Source organism: Mustelus asterias, chromosome 6 (assembly GCF_964213995.1).
Source record: "Mustelus asterias chromosome 6, sMusAst1.hap1.1, whole genome shotgun sequence".
Lineage (NCBI taxonomy): Eukaryota > Metazoa > Chordata > Chondrichthyes > Carcharhiniformes > Triakidae > Mustelus > Mustelus asterias.
Window position 1 is genome coordinate 17,422,463 of NC_135806.1, and position 27,906 is coordinate 17,450,368.

Genomic DNA, 27,906 nt, shown 5'->3' on the forward strand with positions numbered 1-27,906 from the left:
ATCAGGGTATTGAATTTGATGATCAGCCATGATCACAATGAATGATGGAAGGCGGAACGGCCTACTCCTATTTTCTGAGTATGTTTCTATGTATGTAAACTATTCTGATATAATCTGGTTTCGTCACTTTCTTAACCATATGCATTACAAAAATTTATATTTTTGTAACATGTTTAACATAAATCCTAAGGCACTTCACATAAGCATTATAAAACAAAATGTGACAGCCATATAAGGATGCATTAGGTCAGATGACCAAAAACTTGGTGAAAGAGTTAGGTTTTAAGAATTGTCTTGAAGGAAGAGAAGTGGTTGGAGAGGTGCAGGGAGGTAGTCCAGGGCTTGGGCAACTGAAGGTGTCACCACCAATAGTGGAATGATTACAATCTATATGTTGAAGAGGCCAGAACAAGAGGAAGCACAGATATGTCAAAAGGTTGTGGAGCTAGAGGAGGTGAGAGAGTGGAGGAACAAGTCCATGGAGGGATTTGAAAACACAAGAATTTTAAAGTCAAGATGTCGCTTGACCAGTAGCCAGTGTAAGTCAGCAAGCACAGGTATGATCGGTGAATGAGTCTTGGTTAAGATGAGGCAAGTTAAGACACAAGCAGAAGAATTTTGGTGACTCCTAGTTTACAGAGGGAAGAATTTGGAAGACCAACAAAAAGTGAGTAGTAACAGTCAAGTCTAGAAGTAAGGTGTGAATGAGGATTTTGGCAGCAGCTGAGAGGAGAAATCGAGCAATGCTACAGAGGTGGAAATGGGGCGATAGTGCAAATATATGATGGGGCTCTCAGCTCGGAGTCAAATAGTGACACCAAGTTTTTGCCAGGGAAAAGGATTAAGTCGATAGCTGGAGAATGGGATCGAAGAGGATGTTTCAGTCTGTCTTGTGTTTAATTAGAGGAAACTTGTGCTGGATATCAGATAAGCAGTCTGATAATTTAGCAATGTGGAAGGAGTCGCGTAATAGTGTGCCAATCAGACTGAGGCAGAGTTGTGTCAGTCAGCATACATGTGAAAAATAGCACTCTTGTTGCTGAGGAGTGTGATGCCCAGAAACGGGTGGGGGCAAAGGAGCTAGATCAACGGGTGACACCTACATTGTAAGAACAAAAAGGGAAGCCATTGCAATTGGTTGTGATCAAGTAATAATAGGCCTAGGTGAGAGCAATCCAAACCAACTGGACAATGGCTTTCAAAGAGGATGGTGTGGTCATCTATGTCAAAGGCTGCAAACAGGTTGAGAAGAGGAAGTTTACCTTGTCATAGCCATCTGGCCTGTCATTAATTGCTTTTCTCTTTGTAAGATTTTTCTTAAAACCAACTTCTTTGAGAGAACTTTTGATCAAGTGGCTTGGTGTCATAATTTCTTATCATAGCCCTGTGAAGCACTTTGAGATCCTTGTTGTCTTAAAAGATACTACATAAATTTAAGTTGCTGTCTTGTCTTTGATGGCTATTTTGGCACTGCTAGGGGTGGAAAACGGATTAGAGGGATTCAAACATGGAGTTCCTGGAAAGGTGGGCAAGGATTTGGGAGGTGTCATCATGTTCAAGGAAATGGATCGATTGTTTGCAAGAATGGTAGAGGTCGAGCGTTGGCTTTTTGAGGAGCGGGGTGATGAAGGTAGATTTGAAGTTTGGCGGGGGGTGGGGTGGGTGGTGGCTGGGAGGGAAGCAACACATTTATCGACGTACAGTATCCAATCCAACTGGGGCAGAGAATAATGTGACTTTAGAGATTTGACAGTTTGGCTTGGGAGGAAAATTGTACGAAGAATAATTGAGCTAAAATTTTCTCGGATTGTAAACAGGACACGGCCAGTGACCTTCATATATATCTGTGCTCGTTGTTTGAAAGTTGTATCCTACTCATCCCTGTCCTTAATTATGCAAATGTTGTCTTTACAAATGCACAACCAGTTTTCTTTCGAAGTTACTGTTGAATCTTGTTCACCACCTTATTCAGTGATTGCATTCGAGGTAATAACTTCTGCAAACATTTTTGCCTCCTCTGTCTTTTGGGTTTTTTGCGAATTATCTTAAATCTGTATCCTCTGGTAATCAACCCTCCTTCCAGTGCAAACATTTTCTGTGTTTACTGTATCAAAGCCTTTCAAGATTTTGAACACCAAAATCAAATCTCTCCATAATAATTCTTCCAAGGAGAATAATGGAATTTCACAGTAACTTTATTGCAGTGTTAATGTAAGCCTTACTTGTGACTAATAAACTTTAACTTAATCCTAGTTTCTCTAGTCTCTCCACATAACTAACGTCCCTCATCCCTGATATAATTTCAGTAAATTCCTCTGCACCTGATTCACGGTCATAACATGACCCCAGTGCAAGACCTAAACATCTTATTAAAGTATGTTGCTGAGCATCTTAAGCCATATGTGGGTTTTTTTTTGGGGGGGGGGGGGAAAGAGGAGAGAATTTAAGTTGCCTTGGAGATGATACAGTAGAAAAAGGATTAAGATTATTTGTACTGTCCCAGTAATATTTGTTAAAGCTTCAAAGGATGAGACAAAGCAATCAAATTTGTGCTAGATATTGATGAAGGTAAACTGTCTGTTAACAACAAGGTGAATTGGATTGTTCTTGAGTCAGTGTTCAGGTGTAATGTCATAATTTTTGTCAGTGCAGAGAAAGCTCATTAATTAGCAGTGTTCTTATGGCCTGAATAGTGGGAATTGACTCAAAACAATGTTTGTGTTAATGAGATTAACTGAATCCTGACAACAGGGGAAACCACTCTTTTGAAACAGTTCTGCAACAGGGCTATTTGCTTACTTTCCTGGTTTCCAAACCAGAAGGCATTTTTCTTTTAAGAAAATCCTTGGTTCAAAAGTGATATTAAAGCTATGGGCTCCCTTTTCAAAGCTCAATGTCAAATTAGATCAGTCGCAAAACAGAATGTTTCATTTTTAATTTTGCACCCATGCTATCTACCTATTCTGCAACAAAATAAAGGGGGCTGGAATTGACGCATGATTTTGTTTTTCTATTTTTTGTGTGAGCACCCAGTGATTAAAGGGAACAACCTCTTGAAATTTATACCTAAAAGGTAATTGACCCAACCAAGAATGGTAAGATGAATTTCTCTTGACAACAGTAAATGTCCTATGGGAAGTATGTTTGGGCAATTTCAAAGTGGTTTCTACCGAAGCTGCCTTTAATTTTGCACAGAATTTTTTTTTATTCCAATTCAATCAAATCCAATCCAATTCAGAGTCTCAACAAGTTGAGACATTTCCGATCCAGGCTGACAAGATGGGGCCTCCACTCCTGTCTTGGGCCTGATCTACATGAGCCAAGCTGATTGGAGTAGGTGCAGGTCCTCCTCCAAGGCTTCATCTCATTTGCATCTTAGCCAAAAGGCCGAGATGCCGCTTTTAAAAATTGCTTCAAATGAAGCTTAAATGTAACCTAATGACCTCAACCAAGTGCTGCATCCTATCCATACTACACTTGATCTTAGCCAAAAGCGCAAGAATACTGTTTGCACAGAATACTTCAATGGACAGGGGTGTGGGTAATGAAGATTGCTTGGGCGGCGGTTGGGGGGGGGGGAGAGGGGCGGTTTAGGGTTAAGTACTTTGTTAGAACTATATTGTGCATCTTGCCCGTACTGGATGCTATTACTGGCTGTTGTAGGAAGGAGGGAAAAGTTTAATAATTCTGATGCAAAACATTAGTGTCCTTCAGATTAAAGACAAATATTTACCAGAATATTGAGAATACTTATAGGGTTAGCCTAAATTTATAATAGAATAACGAGCAAATTGCACTTATTTTGAAGAACTTCACAACGTCCTATGTCAATGCAGTATTTTTAACAAAGTAGTCACCATTGTAATGTAAGGCAATAAATATATCATAACTTTAAAATGCAAACATGGACTTGAGAGAATTACGATAAACCATAGTGGTGGGTGTGTGAATTTTTTGTTTTGGCACTGTCTTATTTTAAAATTTGTATCCCTTGTTTTCAGTCCACCTTGGCATCTTGCCAATCTCTCCTCCAATCCCACATTTCTGGCTTTTTGTGCCTGTCCTCCACCCCCTCACTTTCTTTGTTACACCATTGGGAGGCTTGTCTTTAGCTACCTATGCCCTAATCTCTGAAATTTGTCCCTAAACCTCTTGCCTCCTATCACTCTTTGTTTTAGATGTCTTTGAAGTTTTTTTTATTTATTAGTGTCACAAGTAGGTTTACATTAACACTGCAATGAGATTACTGTGAAAATCCCCTAGTCACCACACTCTGGCACCTGTTTAGGTACACTGGCCATGCACCTAACCAGCACATCTTTCGGACTGTGGGAGGAAACCCAAGCAGACATTGGGAGAACATGCAGTCAGCGCACAGAGAGTGACCCAAGCCGGGAATCAAACCCAGGCTGTGAGGCAGCAGTGCTATCCACTGTGCCACCTTGCTGCCCCAACAATTTGCTGTTTTGGCTAAGTTTTTATTACTTTTCCCTTGTATCTCCTTACGTGGTGGCGTCAACGGTTTTCTTTGATAACGCTTCTGTAAATTACCTCGGGCTTTTTGTTTCATTAAGCCACTATATAAGTACAAGTTGAGGTGGTGGTGTTGAAAAACACCCAGCAGTGCAACTATCAGTTTTCTTTGGACTTTCTAATCTTGGGTTGTATGTCAAGGCCATTGTAAATTATAACAGTTGAAGTATTGGTATGTCTTACTGCAGCTGTGCAGGGCCTTGTTTAGACCACACCTGCAGTTTTGGTCCCCTTATCTAAGAAAGGATATACTTGCCATAGAGGGAGTACAGAGAAGGTTCTGCAGACTGAGTCCTGGGATGACAGGATTGTTGTATGAGGAGAGATTGTGTCAACTGGGCCTGTACTCATTGGAATTTAGAAGAATGTGAGGGGATCTAATTGAAACATCAAGTTCTGACAGGACTGGACAGACTGGATGCAGGGCTCTTTTTTCCTTTGGCTGGAGAGCTAGAACAAGGGGTCAGCAGTCTCAGGGTATGGGGTAGGTCATTTAAGACTCATGAGGAGAAATTTCTTCAGCCAGAGGGGTTGGTGATGCTGTGGAATTCTCTACCACAGAACACTATGAAGGCCAAATCGGTGAATCTATTTAAGAATCATAGAATCCCTACAGTGTGGAAGAGACCAATTGGTCCATCGAGTGTGCACCGACACTGGCAGAGCATCTTACCCAGGCCCCCTCCCCCGCCACATCCCCGTAATCCCACATGTTTCCCATGGCTTCCATCTCAACCTATACATCTTGGGACACTAAGGGGCAATTTAGCATGACCAATCCACCTAACCACATCTTTGGAAGAAAGTTTTCTGAACTCTAAAGGTGTCAGGGAGAGGGCACTGGAATATGGCATTGAGGTAGAGGATCAGCCATGATCACGTTGAATAGTGGAGCTGGCTCAAAGGGCTGAATGGCCTACTCCTATTTTCTATGCTTCTAATGCAAGTGATATGAATTTGAATTTTTTTGATGTGGCGATGCCGGCATTGGACTGGGGTGGGCACAGTAAGAAGCCTCAATACCAGGCTAAATTCCAACAGCAGCCTGATGAAGGAGCAGCGCTCCTAAAGCTCATGATTCCAAATAAACCTGTTGGACTTTAAGCTGGTGCTGTGAGACTTCTCATTGAATTTTTTTGTCAAACAGTGAGTGTGCCATGCCACATTTAAAGCATGTTGATTCCAGCATACAATCAATAAAATGCAATAAGCATGTCTAGTGATAACGTTAAGCCAAAAACTTTGCAGTGCAGGTGTTTATTAATGGTCATTAAATTGCTACCTGAAAACTAAGCGGTTAACTGAGGTACTTTCAATAGGATTCATATTCTGAGGTTTTCCCTTAACTTCTCAAATAAATACGTACATAGTGTTAGGATTGAATCCAAGTTCATTTTTACACTCAAAAAAGCATTTGTGTTTTTTCATAGAATGTACTGTAGGGATGTATTTTCTGGGTTTCAGTCAGAAGTCAGGAATTCCCATCTCCAGCTATGCTTTCGCAATTCTGGGAAATTTGGGAATATGCCAGTAATGTAGGTAGTACAGCAGTAGGGAATTCGCAGTTTCGGGTGAATTATGGCATTCTCTACATATTTTGTATTTCATGTGTAATAATGATTGTAATGCTTTAGGGATTATTCTACAATTAAAGGCAATATAGAATTGCAAGTTGTATGGTTCGATTTGTGGATGTGACTTGCAGGAATTCAGTTAGTTTGACAGTAGTCAAAAGGATTTGGAGAGATTTTCACCCTTTTTGTTGCTGTGAAGATAGCACTGTTTGAATGGTTCCATAGTAAACCATGGCAATGGAGGAGTGATTGTAGAATGGAGTTGCTCTGGCAATGTTTGGGCTTGTGAAAATGGGTTGGGAAGCATCCAAGCCATTTGAAGTTGCAACCTCTGTTTATTTTGAAACCGCCCTGGGGGCGCTCTGTCAGTGACATAACTGGAGTGTCTACACGGCAAAAAGACCTCAAATGACCTTCCTTGCCAGTAAGGAATTGGTGCTGAGCAATCCAAATTCTCTTAGCTATTTGCTTCTTCTTTAAAACAGGAAGTGCATCAAATAATTGTTACTCTTGTCCTACTGATCTGTTCTCAATCCTGAAATGTACAATACTCTAGTAGATCAACTATGAAAAATTGCAACACTCTCACATTTGCATTTGAGACTAAATGTAAAAAGCTTTTGGATTGTGTAAGCTGATATTGTGCTATCTAAATATATGATAATTTTACTTCACTAACAGGCACCTTAGATGCTTGTGTAAAATGTATCGTGTGCTATCAAAGCATTGGGTAACCATTTTAACTCTTGAGTAATTGTGCTCATATTGTCCTTTCTAACTTATTGGAGCACTGCCTACCTTGTTTTTGTTTTAATTTCTTACCAAATAACGCAAATCTTGTTTCATACCATTTGAGTTTGAAAACCTGAACAACCTTTATCTTCCCCCACTCTTTTGTTCACAAAATGTGTCATTATCATACTGAAAGTTTCAGCTTGTTGATTTCCTAATTGGGCTGCATCTGTGCTGTTTCTTAATCAATTAATAAATATAAGCACTTGTGAGTGGGCAAAAATAAAAGCATGCATTTGCTACCTGACACATCACTTTGTGACTTCCAGAGACTGGGTTTTTTTCGGGTTCTGGCCTATACAGCCTAGAGCTTTAGCATGAAGTCTCTACTACCTTCTAATTCTCTGTGGGAAAGAAACTGAAACTTATGTAATGCAAGTAACTAAAATAGAGTGGGTTGCGAACAGGAAACCATAGTACTACATCTTGCAAGCTTGTTGCTGATTTAGAATCATAGAATCCCTACAGTGTACCTGGCCCATTGAGTCCGCAGCAACCACAATCTCACCCAGGCCGCATCCACACAACGCCACCCATTTACCCTGACATTAAGTGGCAATTTAGCAAGGCCAATCAACCTAGCCCAGCATATCTTTGGAGTGTGGGAGGAAACTCCGCGGAACACCCGGAGGAAATCCACGCAGACACGGGAGAAGGTGCAAACTCCACAGGGTGACCCAAGGCTGAAATTGATCCCTGGTGCTGTGAGGCAGCAGTGCTAACCATTGTAGCACCGTGCTGCCCTTTTCTTGCCGAAACTGTACATGTTTACCAGAATGGCTGTATCGAGTGAAAATGTCAAAGCAATTTGCAAAATATTATGCCGTCTAGTTAGTGCCCTGCTTGAGCATCACTTGATATCCTGCATGCTAGTTCAGACAGAGCTGTTATACTGATCTTGATCTGCAATGAGTTGTGGGTTTTCAGACAGGATATGATTGGTATGAGATTCAAAGTTGATAGCATGTTTTAAAATGACAGGAATGGTCAGTATGACTGGTCGAATGGACCAATGAGCGCCATTAGAACTGTATTCACTCCATGGCTGTTGCTCTAGGTAGGTACCATGTAGCTGCAACATGAAGTTCGCCTGGCAGGAAAGAACCACTAAAAATTAAGTGGGGGGGGGGGGTGGTTGTGGACTTTAGTCTATTGCAGAACAAATGTGTTCAATACTATTTTAACTTTTTTTTTCACCAGCCCAGTGTTTTAATTGTAAGCTACAAGGAATCTGCAAAGGCGGCTTCACAGTTTGGATCATATGAAAAGACAGAATGGAAGTCCGACAGCAGCATGATCGCAGTAACGGTAAGATATGAACAATATTATCCATGAGTTTTAAGTCTTTTTTGAAGAGCTTTGGGATGTTATGCCGCATTAAATGCTTGCTGCTGGTTTTGCTATTTTAACTAATTAAACCTATCCCATTGACGTTGATCACATTTTTAAAAATTCTTCATGGGATGTGGGCATTGCTGGGCCAGCATTTATTGCCTTTCATCTAATTCCCATTGAGAGGGCATTTAAGAGTCAATCATATTGCTGTGAATCTGGAGTTACGTGTAGGCCAGGCCAGGTAAGGGCAGCAGATTTCCTTTCCTAAAGGACATTAGTGAACCAGATGGGTTTTTACAGCAGTCGAAATGGTTTCATGGCTAGCATTAGACTTTTAATTCCAGATTTTTTTTTTAATTGATTTAAAATTTCACCATCTGCCATGGTGGAATTTGAACCTGGCTCCCCAGAGCATTACCCTGGCTCTCTGGATTGCTAGTCCAGTGACAATACCACTATGCCACCGCCTCCCCTATCTTGGGTGGGAAAAGATGGCAAAGGACCAAAATGCGACATTTTCAAACCAAACAAATTGCCCAGCAAAACGGAAACTATGTGCATTAAGTTTAGACATGAATGTCTGCCGGCTGTGAGTTCAGCACTTTACTTGCTGAATTCTGATCGTACTGGATGAGATTCCTCTAATGGGAGAAAAGAGCAAAGCATTTATGTAGCATCCAATAGATCAAACCTTTCAATGAATTTTACAAACAATAAGTTACTTTAGAATTGGGAGTGACTTGTGTAGTCAGATGTTGTCAACTATTTAACACATACAAAATCCGCTAAAGAGCAGCATAATAGCTAATTTGTTTGAAGGAGAGAAGTGCTGACTAGGTGATGGTGCACCCATGCTCTACGTGTTGTGCATAGAGTTTTGTTTAACAAAGGATGGGCCTCTGGCAAAGCAGTGTTTCACCTCTATTATGTTTGAATATTAGATTGTGCTTGGTTTGGGTAAGGCTGCTGACTCTGCTTTGAGGTACTCCTGGAGGTTTGATCACGAGATGGTGATCACATGGCATTCCATCACATTTCTGCTTGTGATGCTAAATCGCATAACTGTTGATTACATGACATTTCCCCACACTTTGCAAATGTTATTGACTCAAATAACAACAGAAAATGCTGGAACTATAGCTGATGCTGCCTGACCTATTCAGTGAAAGATGAAACAATTTGCATTTTGGTTTGATTGTCTTTTGTCCGAACCCGAAACATTAACTTTATTGAGGAGGGGAAAAGAGAACGTGGATAGAAAGAGGCACCAGGTTGGTGGAGTGAAGACGAGTGGTGATGGCTCCCTTATTCTCAGTTTCCTGCATTTGCTCTTCTCCCTCCACCATGGGCTCTGTTTCTCAGGATGCTCAGAGATTCCAGGCAATTATCGCTGGCCCCAGTGCTGTAACCTTATAAATGGCACTGAAGAGCTGTGATTCTGAACAGTGGGGAGACCATCAAAGAACCAAACAACACAGTCTGGTCACACCACAGTCGGGGGCTGCTATATATGTGTAGTTAATGGCTATGCCAAGTCTCTTGAGTCCGCCGAGAGATCACCTGCCTGTTCTGGTTGAATCCCATCCAGCCCGGGAGGGTTGGAAACTCTAGGTCACAAAATTCATGTGAAAATGCCTTTTGTCTCATTCTGTATGTGTGTGGACTTACAAAAAATGTTTGATAAGGTGCTATACAATAGACTTGCTAGCAGAGTTTTAAGTCTGTGGAATATAAGGGGCCAAGGAAGCATGGATATGATGTTGGCTGAATGACAGGAAGCAGAGGGTACTGGTGAACAATTGTTCTTTTGGACTGGAGGAAGGTAATCATAGAATTGTTACAGCACAGAAGGAGGCCATTGGGCTCAGTGACTGTGCCAGCACACTAAAGGAGCATTTTTTCTCAACGATGCTGCACATTCTTCCATCAAATTCTCAGGCAATGCACTTCAGATCCTAACTACTCTCTACGTGAAAGTTTTCCTTTATATTGCATTGCTACTTCAGCCAGTTACTTTTAAATCTGTCTCTTTTGGTTCTTGGTTTTTCCACCAATGCGAAAGCTTGGTTCTAGGATCTCTGCTTTTCTTAAGATTTTTTAAATGATTTTAGACTTGGGTGTACCAGTCACATTTTCAATATTTACAGATTCACAATGCTTCCAAGCTCTGTATAGTTGTATAGAGGTCAGTGATAGATGACATTGATGGGTTGGTGGATGGGCGGATAGTGGCAAATAAAAATTGATGCAGGAAATTGTGAAGTGATACATTTTGGTAGAAAGCACGAGGAGAGACCATATACCTAAAGCAGTGTTTTTCATACTTTTTTCCGGCGACCCACTTTTGCCAAATGACCACCCCTCGTGACCCATGTTATGTGGGATGTGTAATGAAATGCGGTCTTAACTGCGGGGAGTCCGTTTCAGATCCATTTTCCAATTTATTCAGGCCATATTCCAGCACAAGAAATTGTCAGTATTTTGCAAATTCCACTCAACAACGTATACGTTCAAAACAAATGTCCGAAATTGGACATTTGCTGTGCATCAGCCATCAACAGAAAACTGACTGACATTTACTTGTGATAGATTTCTCAGTTAAGATGCATGTTTGGAATGCAGAGCACAAGATCAACGTTCTGGTTTTAGGTGAAGCTTAATAGGACAGTCGCCGATTATCTCTATCTGTTACCAACCCATCAATAAATCACCTTGGTAAATGGGATATGTCACATCAATAACTGCGTTTTGCTGAATACATTGAAGTCTGTGGTTAACGTGTTGATTATCCTTTCTCACGTTCAGCCGTAATTGTTTTTTTAAAAAAGTCTCAATGGTTTTCCTGTTTTTCAGACATCTCGTTTTGAAAATGATTCAACAGCAAAATATTTTTATGCACAAAAGGGTAAAATAGAGAATTGGATTGTGAGATAATGACCAAACTAGTCAAGTTATAGCCTGCCTTCACAGCAGGAAATTCAAAACTTGGGTAGAGTTAACTAACCAGGCAAGCTGCAGAACTGCTTTTACAGTTGCAATCTAACTTACTGTACATTTAAAAATACACCTCTTCTAATCCTTACCTTTTTTCCTTCCATCAAGTACATGTAACTTGAATTGTAACAGACAAAACTAAGCTTTTCCTCCACATCAAAGTTCTCATACTGGCTACTTCATTGTCTGAGACAAATGCCTCCCAAAAGGAGGCACTGTTAAATTGATATTCTCCTCAGAATGCTAACTAGTTTATGAATAGAAATTGATGCGTTTGTGTCCTGCATCTGGCAACAAAGTGGTGGAACATAAAACTTTGTTTTAAAACCTTAAAACAGTTCCATGTAGGAGACACAAAAAGAGAACAGGGAAATACTATGCTTATCTCATTAGTAAGGATGATCTTCCAGCTCAGAATGACAAAGAAAAATATGAAGTCAGTTTATGAAGTATATCATAGAATCCTTATAGTGCAGAAGGAAGCAATTCGGCCCATCGAGTCTGCACCGAACACATTGTCATACTGTCTTCTACGAAATGTATGCTATAAACAAAAATGCTGCGTTTTTAACAGGATCATGGAACATCCCTCTTGTTTTTTGAACAGGATCAGTTTATAGGGCAGCAAGAATTTACCCTACGATCCATTTTCAACATCCTGTGGGTCGTGACCTCCACTTTGAACATCCTGACCTAAAGGATATAATTTAAAGGGAGTACAGGAACCAAGATGCCCAGGATCATATGTGCACAAAAGGTTAAAGAAACAGGGCAAGTTAAAGTGGTAAAATTATGGAATCCTGGGCTTTATGAATAGAGACGCAAGAATATAAAAGCAAGGAAGTTATGATTACTTTCTATAAAATATTAATTCGACCTCAGCACTATACTTCAGGAAGGATGTGGAGGCATAAGAGCACATTTGCTCAAGAGAGATCCAAATAGAAACTTTTAACATTGGACGAAGGGTTGAGAACAGATTTAAGGTGATTAGCAAAAGAACAAAAAGTGTCATAAGGACAAACTTGCACAGCAAGTGGTTATGATCTGGAATGCACTGCCAAAACTCCATTCGACTCTTCTTTAAGATGTGATTTGAGTCAAGTGATCAGGCCAATGACCAGCAGACCATGTCATTAGGTAATTCCTGCTTAACTTCTCTTCCTTGAGAAAAATCTTATTTACTCCTTTGGGCTGCAAAACCCTAACCTAATCAAAAGGATGCTTAGGTTGATTGACCATGCTAAATTGCCACTTAGTGTCGGGGGACTAGTGGAGTAAATATATGGGGTTACGGGGATAGGGGCTGGGTGGGATAGTGTTCGGTGCAGACTCGATGGGCTGAATTGCTTCCTTCTGCACTATAAGGATTCTATGATATACTTCATAAACTGACTTCTTATTTTTCTTTAACTTTGTCATTCTGAGCTGGAAGATCACCCTTACTAATGAGATGAGCATAGTATTTCCCTGTTCTCTTTTTGTGTCTCCTACATGGAACTGTTTTAAGGTTTTAAAACAAAGTTTTATGTTCCACCACTTTGTTGCCAGATGCAGGACACAAACGCATCAATTTCTATTCATAAACTAGTTAGCATTCTGAGGAGAATATCAATTTAACAGTGCCTCCTTTTGGGAGGCATTTCTTTTTTGAAGTTTTTCTGTTAATTATTTAGCAAAAGATAGACAACTTAAACTTCAACATGTAAACTTCAACTTAAACATGTAAACTGTATATTTCAAACATCTTGATGGTGTCACCAGCCTTCCATTAACAACGCAGGTTTGCAATCTGCAATTTGAGTATGCTATGAAGAGTTAGGAATTCAACATTTAAAGGTTTTGTTTAGTTTGAAAATTTTATGTATTCAAATTTTTTAACTTTCAGCTTTGAATTAGTTTTCCTACACTATATTCAGCAAAACAACACCTAGAAACTGGGTCATTTCACACCTGGTCTTATTACGTTTCCTTAGCTTTAGCATAGCATTGTACTTTAGAATTGCAGTGCTTTTGTTTTGACTACCCCAAAATACATGTTGTTTCCTGTCGATAAACCAATGGAGTTTTCAGTGTGCACTGCATTATTACTACTTTAGTTTGTTTTTGAAATGTTTTTAATAAAATAGTAAAGAGAGCAATACTGGATGCAGATAAGTTTGTAGACCGTGAGTTAGCTGGAACCTCTTGCTATTTTCATGTTGTCTGGCAAAGTTGGATTTTAAATTTTGTCCTGTTCTACCTAACCAACCCATGAACCATCTCACCTCTGCCTCTGGGAGTTGTCGATTTGTGTTGGGACTAAGGGTCCTCCAATACTTCACTGAAAATTAGTATTTGTGTTTAAGCATTGGGAAGACAATTCTGTTTGAAAAGACATCATGTGTTTTTCCTACCCATGTGCAGTCTTCATGCAATTACAGATCTAAGAACAAAGCAAATAGTATAAGCATCATGATTCAGACAACACTTTTTTGCCACCTTTTTGTTTCTTTGTTAATTTTCTCTGTCTGGAGGACAGACAAAGGATTGTAACCGATGTTCTCCTAAATTGATGTCATTTGGCGAACTGAGTGGGAGTCATGATGGAGACGTTTTAGAAAACACCAGCAAAATTTGCGTGATCTGCAAATCGCATGAGTATAACCTGTAATTAGATTAGGTAAATACACCATCAGATTCACTGGGAGTTATTGAGGTCATGGAAATGTCATCAGTGAAATCCAACCAGTCAGGTTTAAATAATGCAGGTTGTGCTAATAGCTTAGTGTTTTGCACAGCTGCCTTCAAGTTGTACAGACAGCCTTGTCTTCCTGGAAGTTTTAGTTGTGGTTATCATGTCCTTCAGAGGATTAAATGTATTAGGTAAGCATCCCACATGGTGATAATTTGTGGGTTCAGTGGAATGCACATCCTTTGCTTATCCCATCTGTGTTAAAGTTCACAATTATGATCAAATTGTGCTCCCTGGAATATTTAATTGCTTCTTGCTGAAACCTGTTATTGTCCAATCCCTGTAAAGTATACTATTGCATTAAATATTAAAAGTACCAATATGTTAAAATATTTACACTACTGGAGGTATATGGTTTCACAGTATTTTCCGTTATGCATTGTCTGTATTTTTTCAGCCATTTGTGCTTACAAACAATTATGTTTAGCAATGTGTACACCTCATTCATTTTTGGACTGTATATATACAATATGGCAAAACAAACTTTGGCATTATAAATGTTAGTTTTAACAGTTGTTTGTTTATGCAAGCAATAAATACTGTTCCTGTCTTGAGGTACTTGTGTGAAATGGATAACTCTTCCTCTTCACTCCGCCCTCCCATTACCAATTCTTTTCTCAATCCTTTATCACCTGAATGTATCTCGCACTGCGTGTAGTTCCACAACCTCTAGCAGTTGTCTTCAACTAGTCCCTAGATGGTCTTTAAAATTATGAATGGTTTTTCTAGAGTAATTAAGGAGAAACTGCAGTGACAGAAGGAGTCAGTAACCAGAGGCCAATTAGAGGGCAAAAGTAGTACCTTCTAGAGCAGGAGGATTGTCTCACAGCATAGAAGACAGTTTTGAATTTGGAGGCAGCACAGTGGTTAGCACTGCTGCCTCAGCGCCAGAGACCCAGGTTCAATTCTGGCCTCAAGTCATTGTCTGTGAAGAGTTTGCACATTCTCCATGTCTGCATGTCTCCAGGTGCTCCGGTTTCCTCCCACACTCCAAAGATGTGCGAATTAGGTCCATTCTATTAATACTTGTCTAATACTAATGGGAAACATCAAGTCTTGTTGAGGAATACAATGATATCCTGATTGAGTAAATTGCAGATCTACTCACTTTCCAAAAATAACATTATTGTGCTCTATATATGGTGCACCGACAATAAAATTGCTGTCTGTCAGTAAAACTAAGAAGATAGTCATCGACTACAGGAAGCGTAGTGGAGGACATGCCCCGGTCTACATTAACAGGCATGAAGTGGAAATGGTTGAGAGTTTCCAAGTTTCTAGGTGTCCAGATTACCAATAGCCTAGCCTGGTCCCTCCAAGCCGACACTACAATTAAGAAAGCCCACCAATGCCTCTACTTTCTCAGAAGACTAAGGAAATTTGGCATGTCTGCTACGACTCTCTCCATTTTTTACAAATGCATCATAGAAAGCATCCTTTCCAGATTCATCACAGCTTTGTATGGCTCCTGCTCTGACCAAGACTGCAAGAAACTACAAGGGTTGTGAACATAGCCCAGTCCATCACACAAACCAGCCTCCCATCCATTGACTCTGTCTACACTTCCTGCTGCTTCGGAAAAGCAGCCAGAATAATCAAGCACCCCAGACATACTCTTCCAACTTCTTCTGTTGAGAAAAAGATACAAAAGTCTTGATCGTGTACCACCTGACTCAAGAATAGTTTCTTCCCTGCTGCCATCAGACTTTGAATGAACTTATATTAAGTTGACCTTTCTCTACACCCTAGCTATGACTGTAACACTACATTCTGCATCCTCTCCTTCTCCTCTATGTAATGTATTAACAGTACGTTTTGTCTGTATAGCATGCAAGAAACAATACTTTTCGCTGTATCCCAATACATGTGACAAATCAAATCAAAAGCTCTGTCTTTTACAAGGAATTTTACATGAAAATCCAACTTACTTTAATGACCTCGATGTGTTGTCATCAAACTTAAAAGTAGTAGTGCTCTTGTATATATTAATATTGCATCAATTCTGGTTCTGTTTCACATGCTGCCAAACTGCAAGCATTATCCAGCATAATATAGTTGAATGAGTCCACAACCTAACACGTTGATTACAGGACTAAAATTCCTTGTGGCAAATATGATTCATTCAGATTCTTCATTATCTTCATCTGCTTCAGAATTCTGTGTCATATATCATTTCAAGTACTTTGCCTTTTTGCTCTGGGCAGTTCATTGCCTAATGTTACACCTACAGCACTTATTAATTGTTACTTGGACATGCCTGCGATTCATACGTCATTGGTGGTCCAGTTTGGTCTTCTGCTGTAATAGCCAGATCTGTTAAAAGTGCTTCCGTTCCTCATTCTGCCTGTCCCCTTGCATTGTGCTGATGCCCATGAACAGCATCTGGACCGTTTTGAAATCTGGTAATCATCGAGTCCTCTATAATGTCACCGCAGAATATTTCACTTATTCCCCTAAGGGTGGAGGAAATAACTGTTTCCCTCAGAATTTATTTTCAACGTAGTGGACATCTGATCCAACAATGAGTCCCTTTGAGAATCCAGCACCAGTTAGAATCAGGAGTCTGTTTATATGTAACACCTGAACACAATTTAAATAAGCCAGGAATCTCCAAATTGAATTTACTTGGTCTTTTATACAGCTTGTTAAAGTCCTTGATATATTCCTCCATTGAATAACCATGTTTTCTGAAATCTATCAAACTCTGACCATGTCTCATAGGAAGTTATAATTCAGAAGATTCAAACTTTTGTCAGTCTCCTGTTAAATGGCAGATAGGGTTCAACGTTAAACCTTCCCACATTCAAATAACTTGGAAAATTTTATATTGTACTGTGTGAACTTGTCGTTCCCCTGGAGCTACACCCTAATGAAGAGGCATGGCTTTAGTAGAAGGGGATTTGATTTATTATTGTCACGTATTAGTATACAGTGAAAAGTATTGTTTCTTCCACACTATACAGGCAAAGCATACTGCACATAAGGAAGGAAAGGAGAGTGTGCAGAATGTAGTATTACAGTCATAGCTAGGGTGTTGAGAAAGATCAACTTAATGCGAGGTAGGTCCATTCAAAAGTCTGATGGCGGCAGGGAAGAAACTGTTTTAGTTGGTTGGTACATGAGCTCAGACTTTTTTGTATCTCTTTCACGATGGAAGATGGTGGAAGAGAGAATGTCCCGGGGTGCATGGGATCCTTGATTATGCTGCCCGCTTTTCCGAGGCAGCGGGAAGTGTTGACGGTATCAGTGGATGGGAGGCTGGTTTGCATGATGGACTGGGCTTCGTTCATGACCCTTTGTAGTTTCTTGTGGTCTCGTCATTGTTTGAGATCTGATCCACAACGGTGGTGCCGTCAGCAAACTTGAAAATCAATTTGGAGGGAAATTTGGCCATACAGTCAAAGGTGTGTTAGGAGTATAGTAGGGGGCTGAGAACACAGCCTTGTGGGGCACCGGTGTTGAGGATGATCGTGGAGGTGTTGTTGCCTATACTTACTGCAGTCTATGGTTTAAGAAGTCTAGGATCCAGCTGCAGAGGGAGGAGCCAAGCCTCAGGCCATGAAGATTGGAGATGAGTCATGTAGGAATAATAGTGTTGAAGGCTGAGCTGTAGTCTGAGAATAGGGGTCTGAGATTAGTGTCTTTGTTATCTAGGTGTTCCAGGGTTGAGTGTAGGGCCAGGGAAATGGCGATAGGTGAACTGTAGTAGATCCAGGCAGTCTGGTAGGCAGGAATTGATTTGTGCCATGACTAACCTTTCGAAGCACTTCATAATGATGCATGTCAGAGTCACCGGATGATTGTCATTAAGGCACGCTGCCTGGCTTTTTTTCGGTACTGGGATGATGGTTGTCATCTTGAAGCTGGTAGGGACCTCAGGTTGGTGTAAAAAGGTTGAAAATGTCTGCGAATAACCCGCCAGTTGGTCTGCGCAGGATCGGAGTGCTGGTTCAGGTACCCCATCTGGGCCAGTTGCTTTCCATGGGTTGAATTTTGAGAAGGCTGCTCTGACATGGTGACCTCGGATACAGGTTCATCTGAGGCTTCCCGGATGCCTGTGAGGGCATGCTCTCGCTGACCTTTTGCTCAAAACAGGCATAGAATGCGTTGAACTCATCGGGGAGGAGTGCATTGGAGCCAGCGATTTTACCTGCCTTCATCTTGTAATATGGGGTAGGGGAGTGACAGTGCTGAAAGAACTCTTGTGTGCTTAAATAAGGTTGCATCTATTTAAATATTGTAATAATTTGTAATCCCAATATACAAGATTTTGCCAAATAGCTTGGAACAAATCTTTTTCTGATTTAAAAATTATAGCAGTGTCCTGTTGTTGTCCCAAATTCAACTTTAGTGCCTTCAGATGTTGTTTTTCATACCATGGTTTAACAATTGTGTTGATTTTTCAGAAGACCTGTACTGGGCTCCTCCAGTGGCGCCACAAAATTATCCAGTGAGTAGTTGAGTTGTGTTGTCCAAGAATGTGTTGGGTTCGATCCCCAGTGTGTTATCTTATCTGAGCCAGAAACTGCTGTGCTGCATTGGCCTCAGTGGCGCAGAGAAAAATAGACTTTGAATTTATCTGACAAATGCAATAAATAACCAAGTTTTCAACACATAAGCACTTTATCTTTCTTGTGAGCCTGTGCCTACTTTCATTTCTCCAATATTCAAAACCATCCGGACATTTGGCAAGTTTCTCTCAGCTGAGAGACTCCAGCTGCTGTTTTCGCAGTGACTTGGCCTGCAATATAGTCTGCTTCATTTTTGTGGTCATCCAGTACTCCTTGGTACTTCCTCCACTGCATGTTAGGCAACGACATATATACAGTAGTAAATATATTTATTCAATAAAGAGGAGACTGATGGAGGAATCAGAGATCTAAGTTAATGAAATGATTTGAAAAGGGAGACGAAGAGAAATGTTGCCGCATGTTGATAAAGTCAAAACTAGGAGTCATTAATGTCAGATAGTTGTCAGTAAATGCAGTTAGGAATTCAGGAAGAGTTTCTTTACCCAGTGGTTGGAAGTTGCAACTCGTTACAGGGAGTAGTTTAGGTATGTAGCATAGATGCAATTAAAGGGTATCTAGATAAACATAAGACTTGGGAATAGAGGGATATGTTGATAGGGTTAGGTGAAGAGGGGTGGGAGGATGATCAGTGAAATATAGACAGCAGCATTGAGCAGTTGCCAACTGGCCTGATGCTGTGTTGTACATTCTACGTAATGTTAGTTTTGTATGCCTGTCACTAGAGCATTATTTTTCTTTGCAGCAAAATCTGGATTATTCAGTAACAATTTTTTTTCTGGTCAACTTGAGAGAATTACAAATGAGGCAATAAATAAAAGAATAAATCGTAGAATCATAGAAATTTACAGCACAGCTAGAGACCATCTAGCCCATTGTGCCTGCCAACCAGCAAAGAGCTGTCAAGCCCAAATCCTCTCTCACATTCTTTGGCTGGTTGGGATGGGAGAAAGGGGAAGATAGGCAAAAACTTCCAGGCAATGCATTGCAGATATCCGTGCAAAGATTTCTCCAACTCTACCCTAATCCTTTTACATGTTACTTTCCATGTATGTTCTCTATTAGGAAGTATGGATTAGAGTTAGGAAAGTGAAGTCAGTTGAAAGTAGGATCTGCCTTGGATGTGAAATGTGTTGGCCTTCAGTTGCTGAGCTCTTACATGAAGAATGGCCACTTGGGTGGATGGCTGTCAACACTTAAAATTTTTAGCTGATCAGACAGCCAAACATACATTGGGATTTGTCGGTCATACTTGATAAATCAGATTGATTTTTTGGAAGAAGTCACTTTAGCAGGCAGCACCGTGTTTATGTGGACTTCCAAAAGGCATTTGATTAAGTCCCTCAAGAGATTGGAGCTCGTGGAGCTGAAAGAAAGTTATTGATCTGGTTTGGAGATTGTCTGAGCAGCAGGCAACAGGAGGGATATTGGACAAGTACTCTAATTGACAGGATGTAACTAATGGTCAGAGATCTGTGTTGAGGTCTCCACAATTGTCTGCGCTTATTAATGACTTGGGTGACTGGATAGAAATCTGCATAACCATGTTTGATGACACAAAGATAGGTGGCATTTTAAGCAGTGTATATGAAAGCACAAAATTACAAAGAAATTGATAAATTAAGTGGATAAGAAAAACTGACAAATGGATTTCAATGTAGACAAATGTGAGTTCATCCACTTCGGACATAAAAAGGATAGAACAGAGTACTTTCTTAGTTGTGAAAAGCCAGAAGTAGGGGAGGTGTAAAGACACTTAGGGGTCCATGTTAAATATTTTATAGGTGAATGGCATTGATTACTTAAGCACATATGAAGAGATACTTAATGATACTGATGTGGGAGTAGTTAAGAGCTATACACTTGTAACTTTCCACTCTGTCAAATCTAAAACTGAGTAAAGATTAGCTCTGGTCTACAACTTCACCAACTGACTGTTAGGAGTTTCACGCATGTACATCGATTATTAGAATGATAATTAATCTCATGAACGGCTCTGGAAAACAAATCATAGGAAGCTGGCCTTTATATGTGGAGGACTAGAATACAAGCTGGTTGAAGTTTTGCTATAGCTATACAAACCCTTGGTTAGACCACACTGGAGTACAGAGAGCATTTCTCAGCACCACACCTTAGGAAGAATATATTTGTTTTGTGGAAGTACAGCATAGATTTACCAGAGCCTAGAATCCGAGGGTTAAATTAAGAGGGGAGATTACATAACTAAATTCCAGGGAATAAAATTAGTTTTTCAAGGCATTAAGGTGAGCACGTAAGGTAGCTAAAGAGAACTTTCCTGCTGATTGAGGTGTCTAGGACTAGTGACCATAGTCCAGCAATTAGAGCCTGACCTTTCAGGAGTGAAGATAGGAAATGATTCTTCATGCAAACAGTACTAGAAGCTCAGAGTTCACTTACGTAAATGGCAATCAATGTTGAATTAATTTAAAATTTGAGATATTTTTTGTTAATGAAAGGTGAGGGATATGGGGAAAAGGCATGTAGGCGTATGGAGTTGGGTGGTGTGTCAGCTTTGATCTGGTTCAATGGCAGCACAGCTGGCTTGAGGGATTAAATGGTGTCACTTGTTTCTGTGATCCTCATTTCATCTACAAAGGAGGCCTGATGCAGCCCCACAAGGAGTCTGTAGATCTTTAATAAACATTTTTTCTGCTCACAGGCACTAGTCATATTCACCAGTGGCATATTACCTCTCCCTTACTATTTTTGATTATTCCTTCGTTGTCTTCACTGCTAATCAATGTTCTACCTCCCAGGGGACATACCACTCCTGCCTATGCTAGTGCAGTCAGAATATATCCCATGTTATTTAGGCCATCCCTTTTGCTTCCCGACATTAGCGTGTACTTGAACAAATGGACTCCACAACTATTTTGTTTATTTTGTCATGAAGCGCTAGTTGAAATTGAATTTTCTCAAACTAAACATTGGGGGAAACAGTACCGATCATTTCTGAAAGATGGTTAAATGCAGTTGAAGGATGGATTAACCATGGTCCAATAGAATGGTGGAACAGGTCAAGGGGATGAATGGCTTATGTTCTACTGAAAATTTCAACTTGTGCTTGAAAATTTTCTTCCCTGACTGAGAATGAACCAGATTTGTATGTGACCTCGGTGTTCTATTCGTTTTGAGCTTCAAACCCCATATCCTAGCTAACTCCCAACCTATAGCACTGCTCACTTCTGTCCCTATCTCCCCTCCATTGATGCTGAATCCTTCTCATTCTTGCTATCTCAATTCAATTCTCTACTTCCCTACTCCATAAAACATAGGAGCAGAAGTGGGCCATTTGGCCCATCGAGTCTGCTCTGCCATTCAGTAAAATTCTCTGATATGATCCTCAACTCCACTTTCTTGCCTATCACCATAACCCTTGATTCCCTTCCTGATTAAAAATCTGTCCAACTCCGCCTTGAACATACTTAATGACCCAGCTTCTACAGTAAGGAATTCCACAGATTCACTATCCTCTCGGAGAAGAAATTTTCTCCTCATCTCTGTCTTAAATAGGCTACTGCTTACTCTGAGATTATATCCGCTGGTCCTAGACTCTCCCACAAGGGGAAACAATCTCTCTGCATCTACCCTGTCAAGCCCCTGAGAATTCTGTATCTCAATAGGTCGCTTCTCATTTTTCTAAACTCCAATTAGTACAGACCCAATCTACTCAACCTCTTCTCATAAGAAAATGCCTCCATACCTGTGATTAACCCAGTGAAACTTCCCTGGGCCGCCTCGAGAGCCAGTATATCCCTCCCTATACAAGAGAACCAAAATTGCTCGCAGTATTGTGGCTGTGGTCCAACCAGTGCCCAGTAGACTTCAGCAAGACCTGCCCACTTCTGCATTCCCACTCCCCTGAAATTATAGCCAATATTCCATCTGCCCTCCATGACGTGACAAACCCGCATGCCCCCCCCCCCCCCCCCCCCCCCCCCATGACCCATGCACAAGGACCCTTAAATCCCTTTGTGCTGCAGCCTTCCACAGTCCACCTCCATCCAAACAATACTCAACTTCCCCAGTGCTCCCATCAAAGTGCACAACTCCCCATCCTCCCACACCACACTCCCATCTTTCAAGTCCCTGCCCACCCACCCTGCCTGTCCATGTACCTCCACAGACCCTCTGCGCTATCCCCAGTCCTGCCCACCCACCTACCCCGTGCCGTCCACAAACTTGGCAACATTACACTCATTTCCCCCTTCAAGTCCACTATTCGTAAACTCCCATTGTACAATGGTTCTAGCGTAGACCCCTGGGAAACCTCGCGATATGAAAATTATTCACTATTATCTCCTGTCCTTCAACTATCTTTGTAGTCACGCTATCTCCTTTGTTATTTTGTAGCACTTTATCAAATAAAAGTTAATCGGCCTTCTCTGTTACTTCATCAAAATATCTTAAAGTTAGTTAAACATTATTTCCTTTTAACAAATCTGTGCTGACTTTCCATAGTTAATATGTTCAAGTGACCTGTTAATTTTTTCCCATATTAGTCTCAAATTTTTTCCCATCACTGAAGTTAAACTCACTTGTATCTCGTTGCTAGGTCTGGCCATACAACCTTAATTGAAGATTTGCAATTCTCTAATCCTCTGACACAAAGCCATATCTAAAGAGGATTGGAAGATTATGGTCAACAACTACACAATTTCCTCCTTTACTTTCCTAAGTAGCCTCAGATGCATCTGATCCAGTACTGGACAACCAGCCTTTCTAATATTCAGTTTATCAATTTTTAGCCCATTTTCAATATCCTCTTTCACCATGACTTTGGCAACATCTTCCTTCTTGGTAAAGATAAATGCACTACTCATTCAGTACCTCAGCCATACCCTCTGCATCAGTGTGTGGATCCCCTTTTTCTTAAACAGTCCCAACTCTTCTCTTACTCCCCTTTAACTATTTTTATATTTAAAGAAGACGTTAGGGTTCCCCTTTGTTAGTTCGTGTACATCTCTTTAGTCCATTGCCCCTTTGATTTGCTTTTCCACCTCCCCTCTGAACTTGTCTTATGAAGAGAAATTGAACCGTTTAGGCCTGTACTTGCTGGAGTTTAGAAAACAGAGAAGATCTAATTGAAATATATAAGATGCTAAAGGGGATTGACAAGGTAAATGTGGAGTGATGTTTCCCTTTGTTAGATATTCTAGAACAAGGGCCATAGTTTTAGGCAATTTAACCCAAATGAGAATGAATTCAGTTACAGGGTCATAAATCTGTGGAATTCTCTATCCTAGAGTACAGTGGATGCCAGAACATCAAACATATTCATGGAGGACATGGATAGTTTTTTAACTAGAAGAAGGGTTTGGGAAGTGGGCAGGGAGGTGGAGATGAAACCAAGATGAGATCAACCATGATTGTATTGAATGGCGGAGCAGGTTTGAGGGGCTAAATTGCCTATTCCTATTATTTAACTGTCTATATCCAGCCTGGTTCTCTCTTGTATTATCAATCTGACATCTGCCCCCTTGTTTTTTGCTTCATCTTGCTATATCTCTTATCCAGGAAACTATGGCTTTTTGTTGGCCTACCTTTTCCTTCTTGGTAATATACCTTGACTATAACTGGCTTATTTGTATTTCTGTTTTTCCCTGCTATGGCTTCCCCTTGCAATGCCAATGGTAATTTTCATATACTTTTACCCCTTTCCAAATGCAGTTGTCTGAATTACTTTCTTAGAAGCGAGGGACTCTTCACCAATAAAACAAGTATGAACTTGGAAAAAAAATCAATGGTACTGAGTGATTAGTATCTGTTTTTGTCTAGCCTAGAGTATTTGAAATGGTCCATTTGAGGCTGTGTTTAAACCAAAGAATTGCCCATGGATGTAATGAAAGATTTACTTGCATGTGCGCACACCTGATAATGGAATGCTATTGTTTGCAAGATTCATTCGTGAAAAGAGTTGGTCTCATTGTGAAGATGTTTTATTTATGGATGAGTTCATGTGCATGTGTGTTATGCCAGTATTCTTGGAAACGGTCCACAGTTATGTGGGAATAAGTAATTTTCCTGCTCTATGCTGGAAGCCACATTCCCTACATTTTGAAAAGAGTAAAATGCATTGTTCTTCATCTAGAATTTGTAGTATTTGTATGTGATCTGGCTGCAGTTTACATAGTATTAAAACTACAAAGTTTTATAGAACTATGTTTTGGGACTATCTCAATTCAGGGTAAATTGAGGGGAGTCATGTGTCCTGCTTTGAATCCTACATGACAAGCTTGGGTGACTTGGTTGTTAAAGATTCATGGGGAGCCTGGGTTGTTTTACTGGTAAGGTGTAAGATGTACATACCTGCTGACAATGACGAGAGTGCTGACTGTGGGTAGACTATTAGGTCTCCATGTCTCACAAACATATTAAGAATGTCACGTCAGTTTCTAAATGGTTATAGAGTTCAAATAATCCCAACAGCGCAGAAGGAAACATTCAGGCTTTCAAGTGTACATGGACTCTTCGAAAGAGTGTCTACCCAGCCTACCCAACCGCCCTCCCACCCCGCCAATCAATGGAACCCTGCGCATTTACCATGGATAATCCACCTTTGGATTGTGGGAGGAAACTGTAGCACCCGGAGGAAAACCATGCAGATAGGGGAGAATGCGCAAACTCCACACAGACAGTTGCCAACTACTATGCCAATGTGTGGCCTCCTTACACTTTACACTATATTTAATTCCAAGATAGAATGGAGTTTGAGAATGATGTTCCAGAGGATAGCTGATTAGCACTACTGCCTGAATATAAGGTCCATGTAATTCACATGGCCATGGAGATGAGCTTTGAGAGTTCAAAGAGTCCACGGCAAGTATTTTAGTATCTGTTAGTGATTTTTTTTTTCAAGATATCATTGAACCTGATAGGAGCAAGCCAACCTTCAAGAATCGGGAAGGGAGAGAAATAGAACCAGTCAATATGCACTTGAAGCAGAGGAAATGCTGTCCCTATTATTCACCAGTCTGATGGGAGTTCATGTTCAGATTGAAGAGACCAAGTTTTTTGAGGCTGGAAAATTTACCTAGTTTTTGGCTAGAAGTAAAAAAAACCTCCAGGGCAACCCTCACAATGAAACTCAGTTTGGGGATTAGCAGCTGTCTGGGTGGGAAAGGGAAATTGTGAATGGAGAATAGCTTTGAACTGGTTCCAGGACAATAAAATGCCACTTAAGGGACAGTAAAGTATAACCATGACTGAGGGTATTGTTCATGATAAAAGTCATGGAGAATCTATGTGGATTTTCCTTTTCCTTATGAAGTAAAGGTAAGATTAACTGCCCCTGCAATAAAACCAAAAAATGCTGGAGAAACTCAACAGGTCTGGCAACATCTGTAGAGTGAAACAAGAGTTAACTTATTGGGTCTGTGACATTTCATCAATCTAGGGCAGACTAGGAGTGAATCTTTCATCTTCCTTATCTGTGTGGCTCAGCTATTCACTGGCTAAACTCAGCACTGAAGGGAACAAGTTTAGGCAGCTCTTTAAAAACGAGTAAAATCATTTCACTTGCAAAAGAATGTAGTGGTTAGCACTGCTGCCTCAGCTGACTGTGGAGTTTCCACGTTCTCCCCATGTCTGCATGGGTTCCTACTGGGTGTCCCGGTTTCCTCCCACACTCCAAAGATGCGTAGGTTAGGGGGGTAAATATGTGGGGTTACTGGGACAGGGCCTGGATAAGATCCTCTGGAGAGACAGTGCAGACTCAATGGGCTGAATGGCCTCCTTCTGCACTGTAGGGATTCTTTGATTCTAGTGCCCAAACACTTGATTAATGATGCTGTAAAGCCAGATGTTGAACATAGCATGTTTTCTCCTGCTTTTCTAAATAGCAATTTCAAACATCAAACGGAATATAGTACAACTGTAAAAAAAGTAGCAAAGATAATTTAGAGTTTTAAACAAACAGGAGCCAGGGAATGTAGGCAGAGTGCTGTCCAAGCTGTGTTACAGATCAGTGTTGCATTGCAAGTATAAGTAGTTCTACTAGTCACAAATGCAAATGCTGCCAGTTTTTTCTGGCTGAGGAGTGGACTGATACAAATCAGTGCTGTTAACTTCAAATGGGGCTGGTTGGTATTTCAAAATGCAATAGCTTATACTGATTAAGATTGTCCTTAAACAAATGTACTACTTTTTTAATATGGGATAAATAAGGTGCAAAAATGGAGTAGTTATGGGTGTGAATGTGAAAGATTTTTCAGAATTGTAATAGATTACATTGAGGCATTGCAAACTTTGAAATAATTGGGTTAGAGACATTGCTGCATTTGTTTTCCTCCTTTCTTTCACTTCCTAATTCTTCCTCCTGCCCAGTCTTCCTCCTTCATACATTTAAAATAGCCATGCTGTTAAGATTTTTAAAGCTAATATTTTAACTGGAATAATGTAAGAAGCAGGTTCACTGTTGGCTTTAATAGCTATGAACCCTCACCCATAATGTGTAGTCTAAAAAACCCGCCATAAAAACTCAGTGGCAGTTTCCAGTCTGCATAGCTCAGATGGAATGTGTAGTCACAATAAACTTTAGTTGTGTTTTTCCCTCCAATGACTGGAAATAATCTGTAAGGTTGATTAAACTGGAAAAGTAAAATAATCCTTGTCAGCTGAAATCTGACACCTGCTTGGAAGAGAAATTCTGGGTAGGATAAAAATTGTAATGTTCAACTTACTCTCGCACTTTGATCTGCACACTGTATGTTAAAGGTATATTCTGGGCAATGCTTCCATCTGCCCCAGAGTGTTTGCCAATTATTTTAACATTTGTTTTTGATGGCCAAAGTTTGTAATCTGTTAATCCCTGTTCTGCTTGGATGAGTGGAGTGACCAGCTGGTTCCCACACTCTGAGCAATGCAGTCCTTTGAAATTACTGGCTAGTGTTGACCCTGAATGAGTGGAATGTAGCTCAATATATGATGTGTTAAATTGTAAAATGACTGCCAACCACCAGATGGTATACTGTTGTGAATACATTTGCATCATCGATGCTAGTGGTAAAAGTGCTACCTGGTGTGGTATGGATGTTCCAGGTATAATTCCTGTCTGTTCTTGGTTAGCTGATCACAATGGGGATACTACAGTTGGCCTGAATGATCCCATTACCCCGTGATTCTCTTGCTAGAAAGCACTTGAGCGGCGTATACTTGAGTGACAATCAAGTTAGCTTGTCTATGATGCACTCCACTGTTGAATAACCATTGTTTCTCACCGTTCAAGTTCACGCATTATATAGCCTTGACAAAGTATTGGTGACTTCTGGCACCCATGGAGTCGTACCCTATTTGTAAGTTAATCAAGAGGAAGATCATCTATCTGGCTAAGTGGTGCATGCGGCAGTTAAACAAGGTACACGATAATTTAGTGGGAAGGGGGGGCAGAGTGTAA

The 27,906-nt window shown here is 40.5% G+C and overlaps 1 protein-coding gene across 2 annotated transcripts in view; it reads left to right on the forward strand.

Moving 5' to 3' along the window:
* ric1 (RIC1 homolog, RAB6A GEF complex partner 1) overlaps positions 1–27,906 on the forward strand; it is a 140,497-nt gene that overhangs the window by 16,161 nt on the left and 96,430 nt on the right. Inside the window, exons 2-3 of one of the 2 annotated variants that reach the window (XM_078214093.1) lie at positions 8,100–8,207; positions 18,369–18,412. In XM_078214093.1, the coding sequence (XP_078070219.1) occupies positions 8,174–8,207; positions 18,369–18,412 (78 nt within the window). In that variant the 5' untranslated portion in view covers positions 8,100–8,173. The remainder of the gene's footprint in view (positions 1–8,099; positions 8,208–18,368; positions 18,413–27,906) is intronic. The other variant, XM_078214092.1, reaches the window with a different exon arrangement.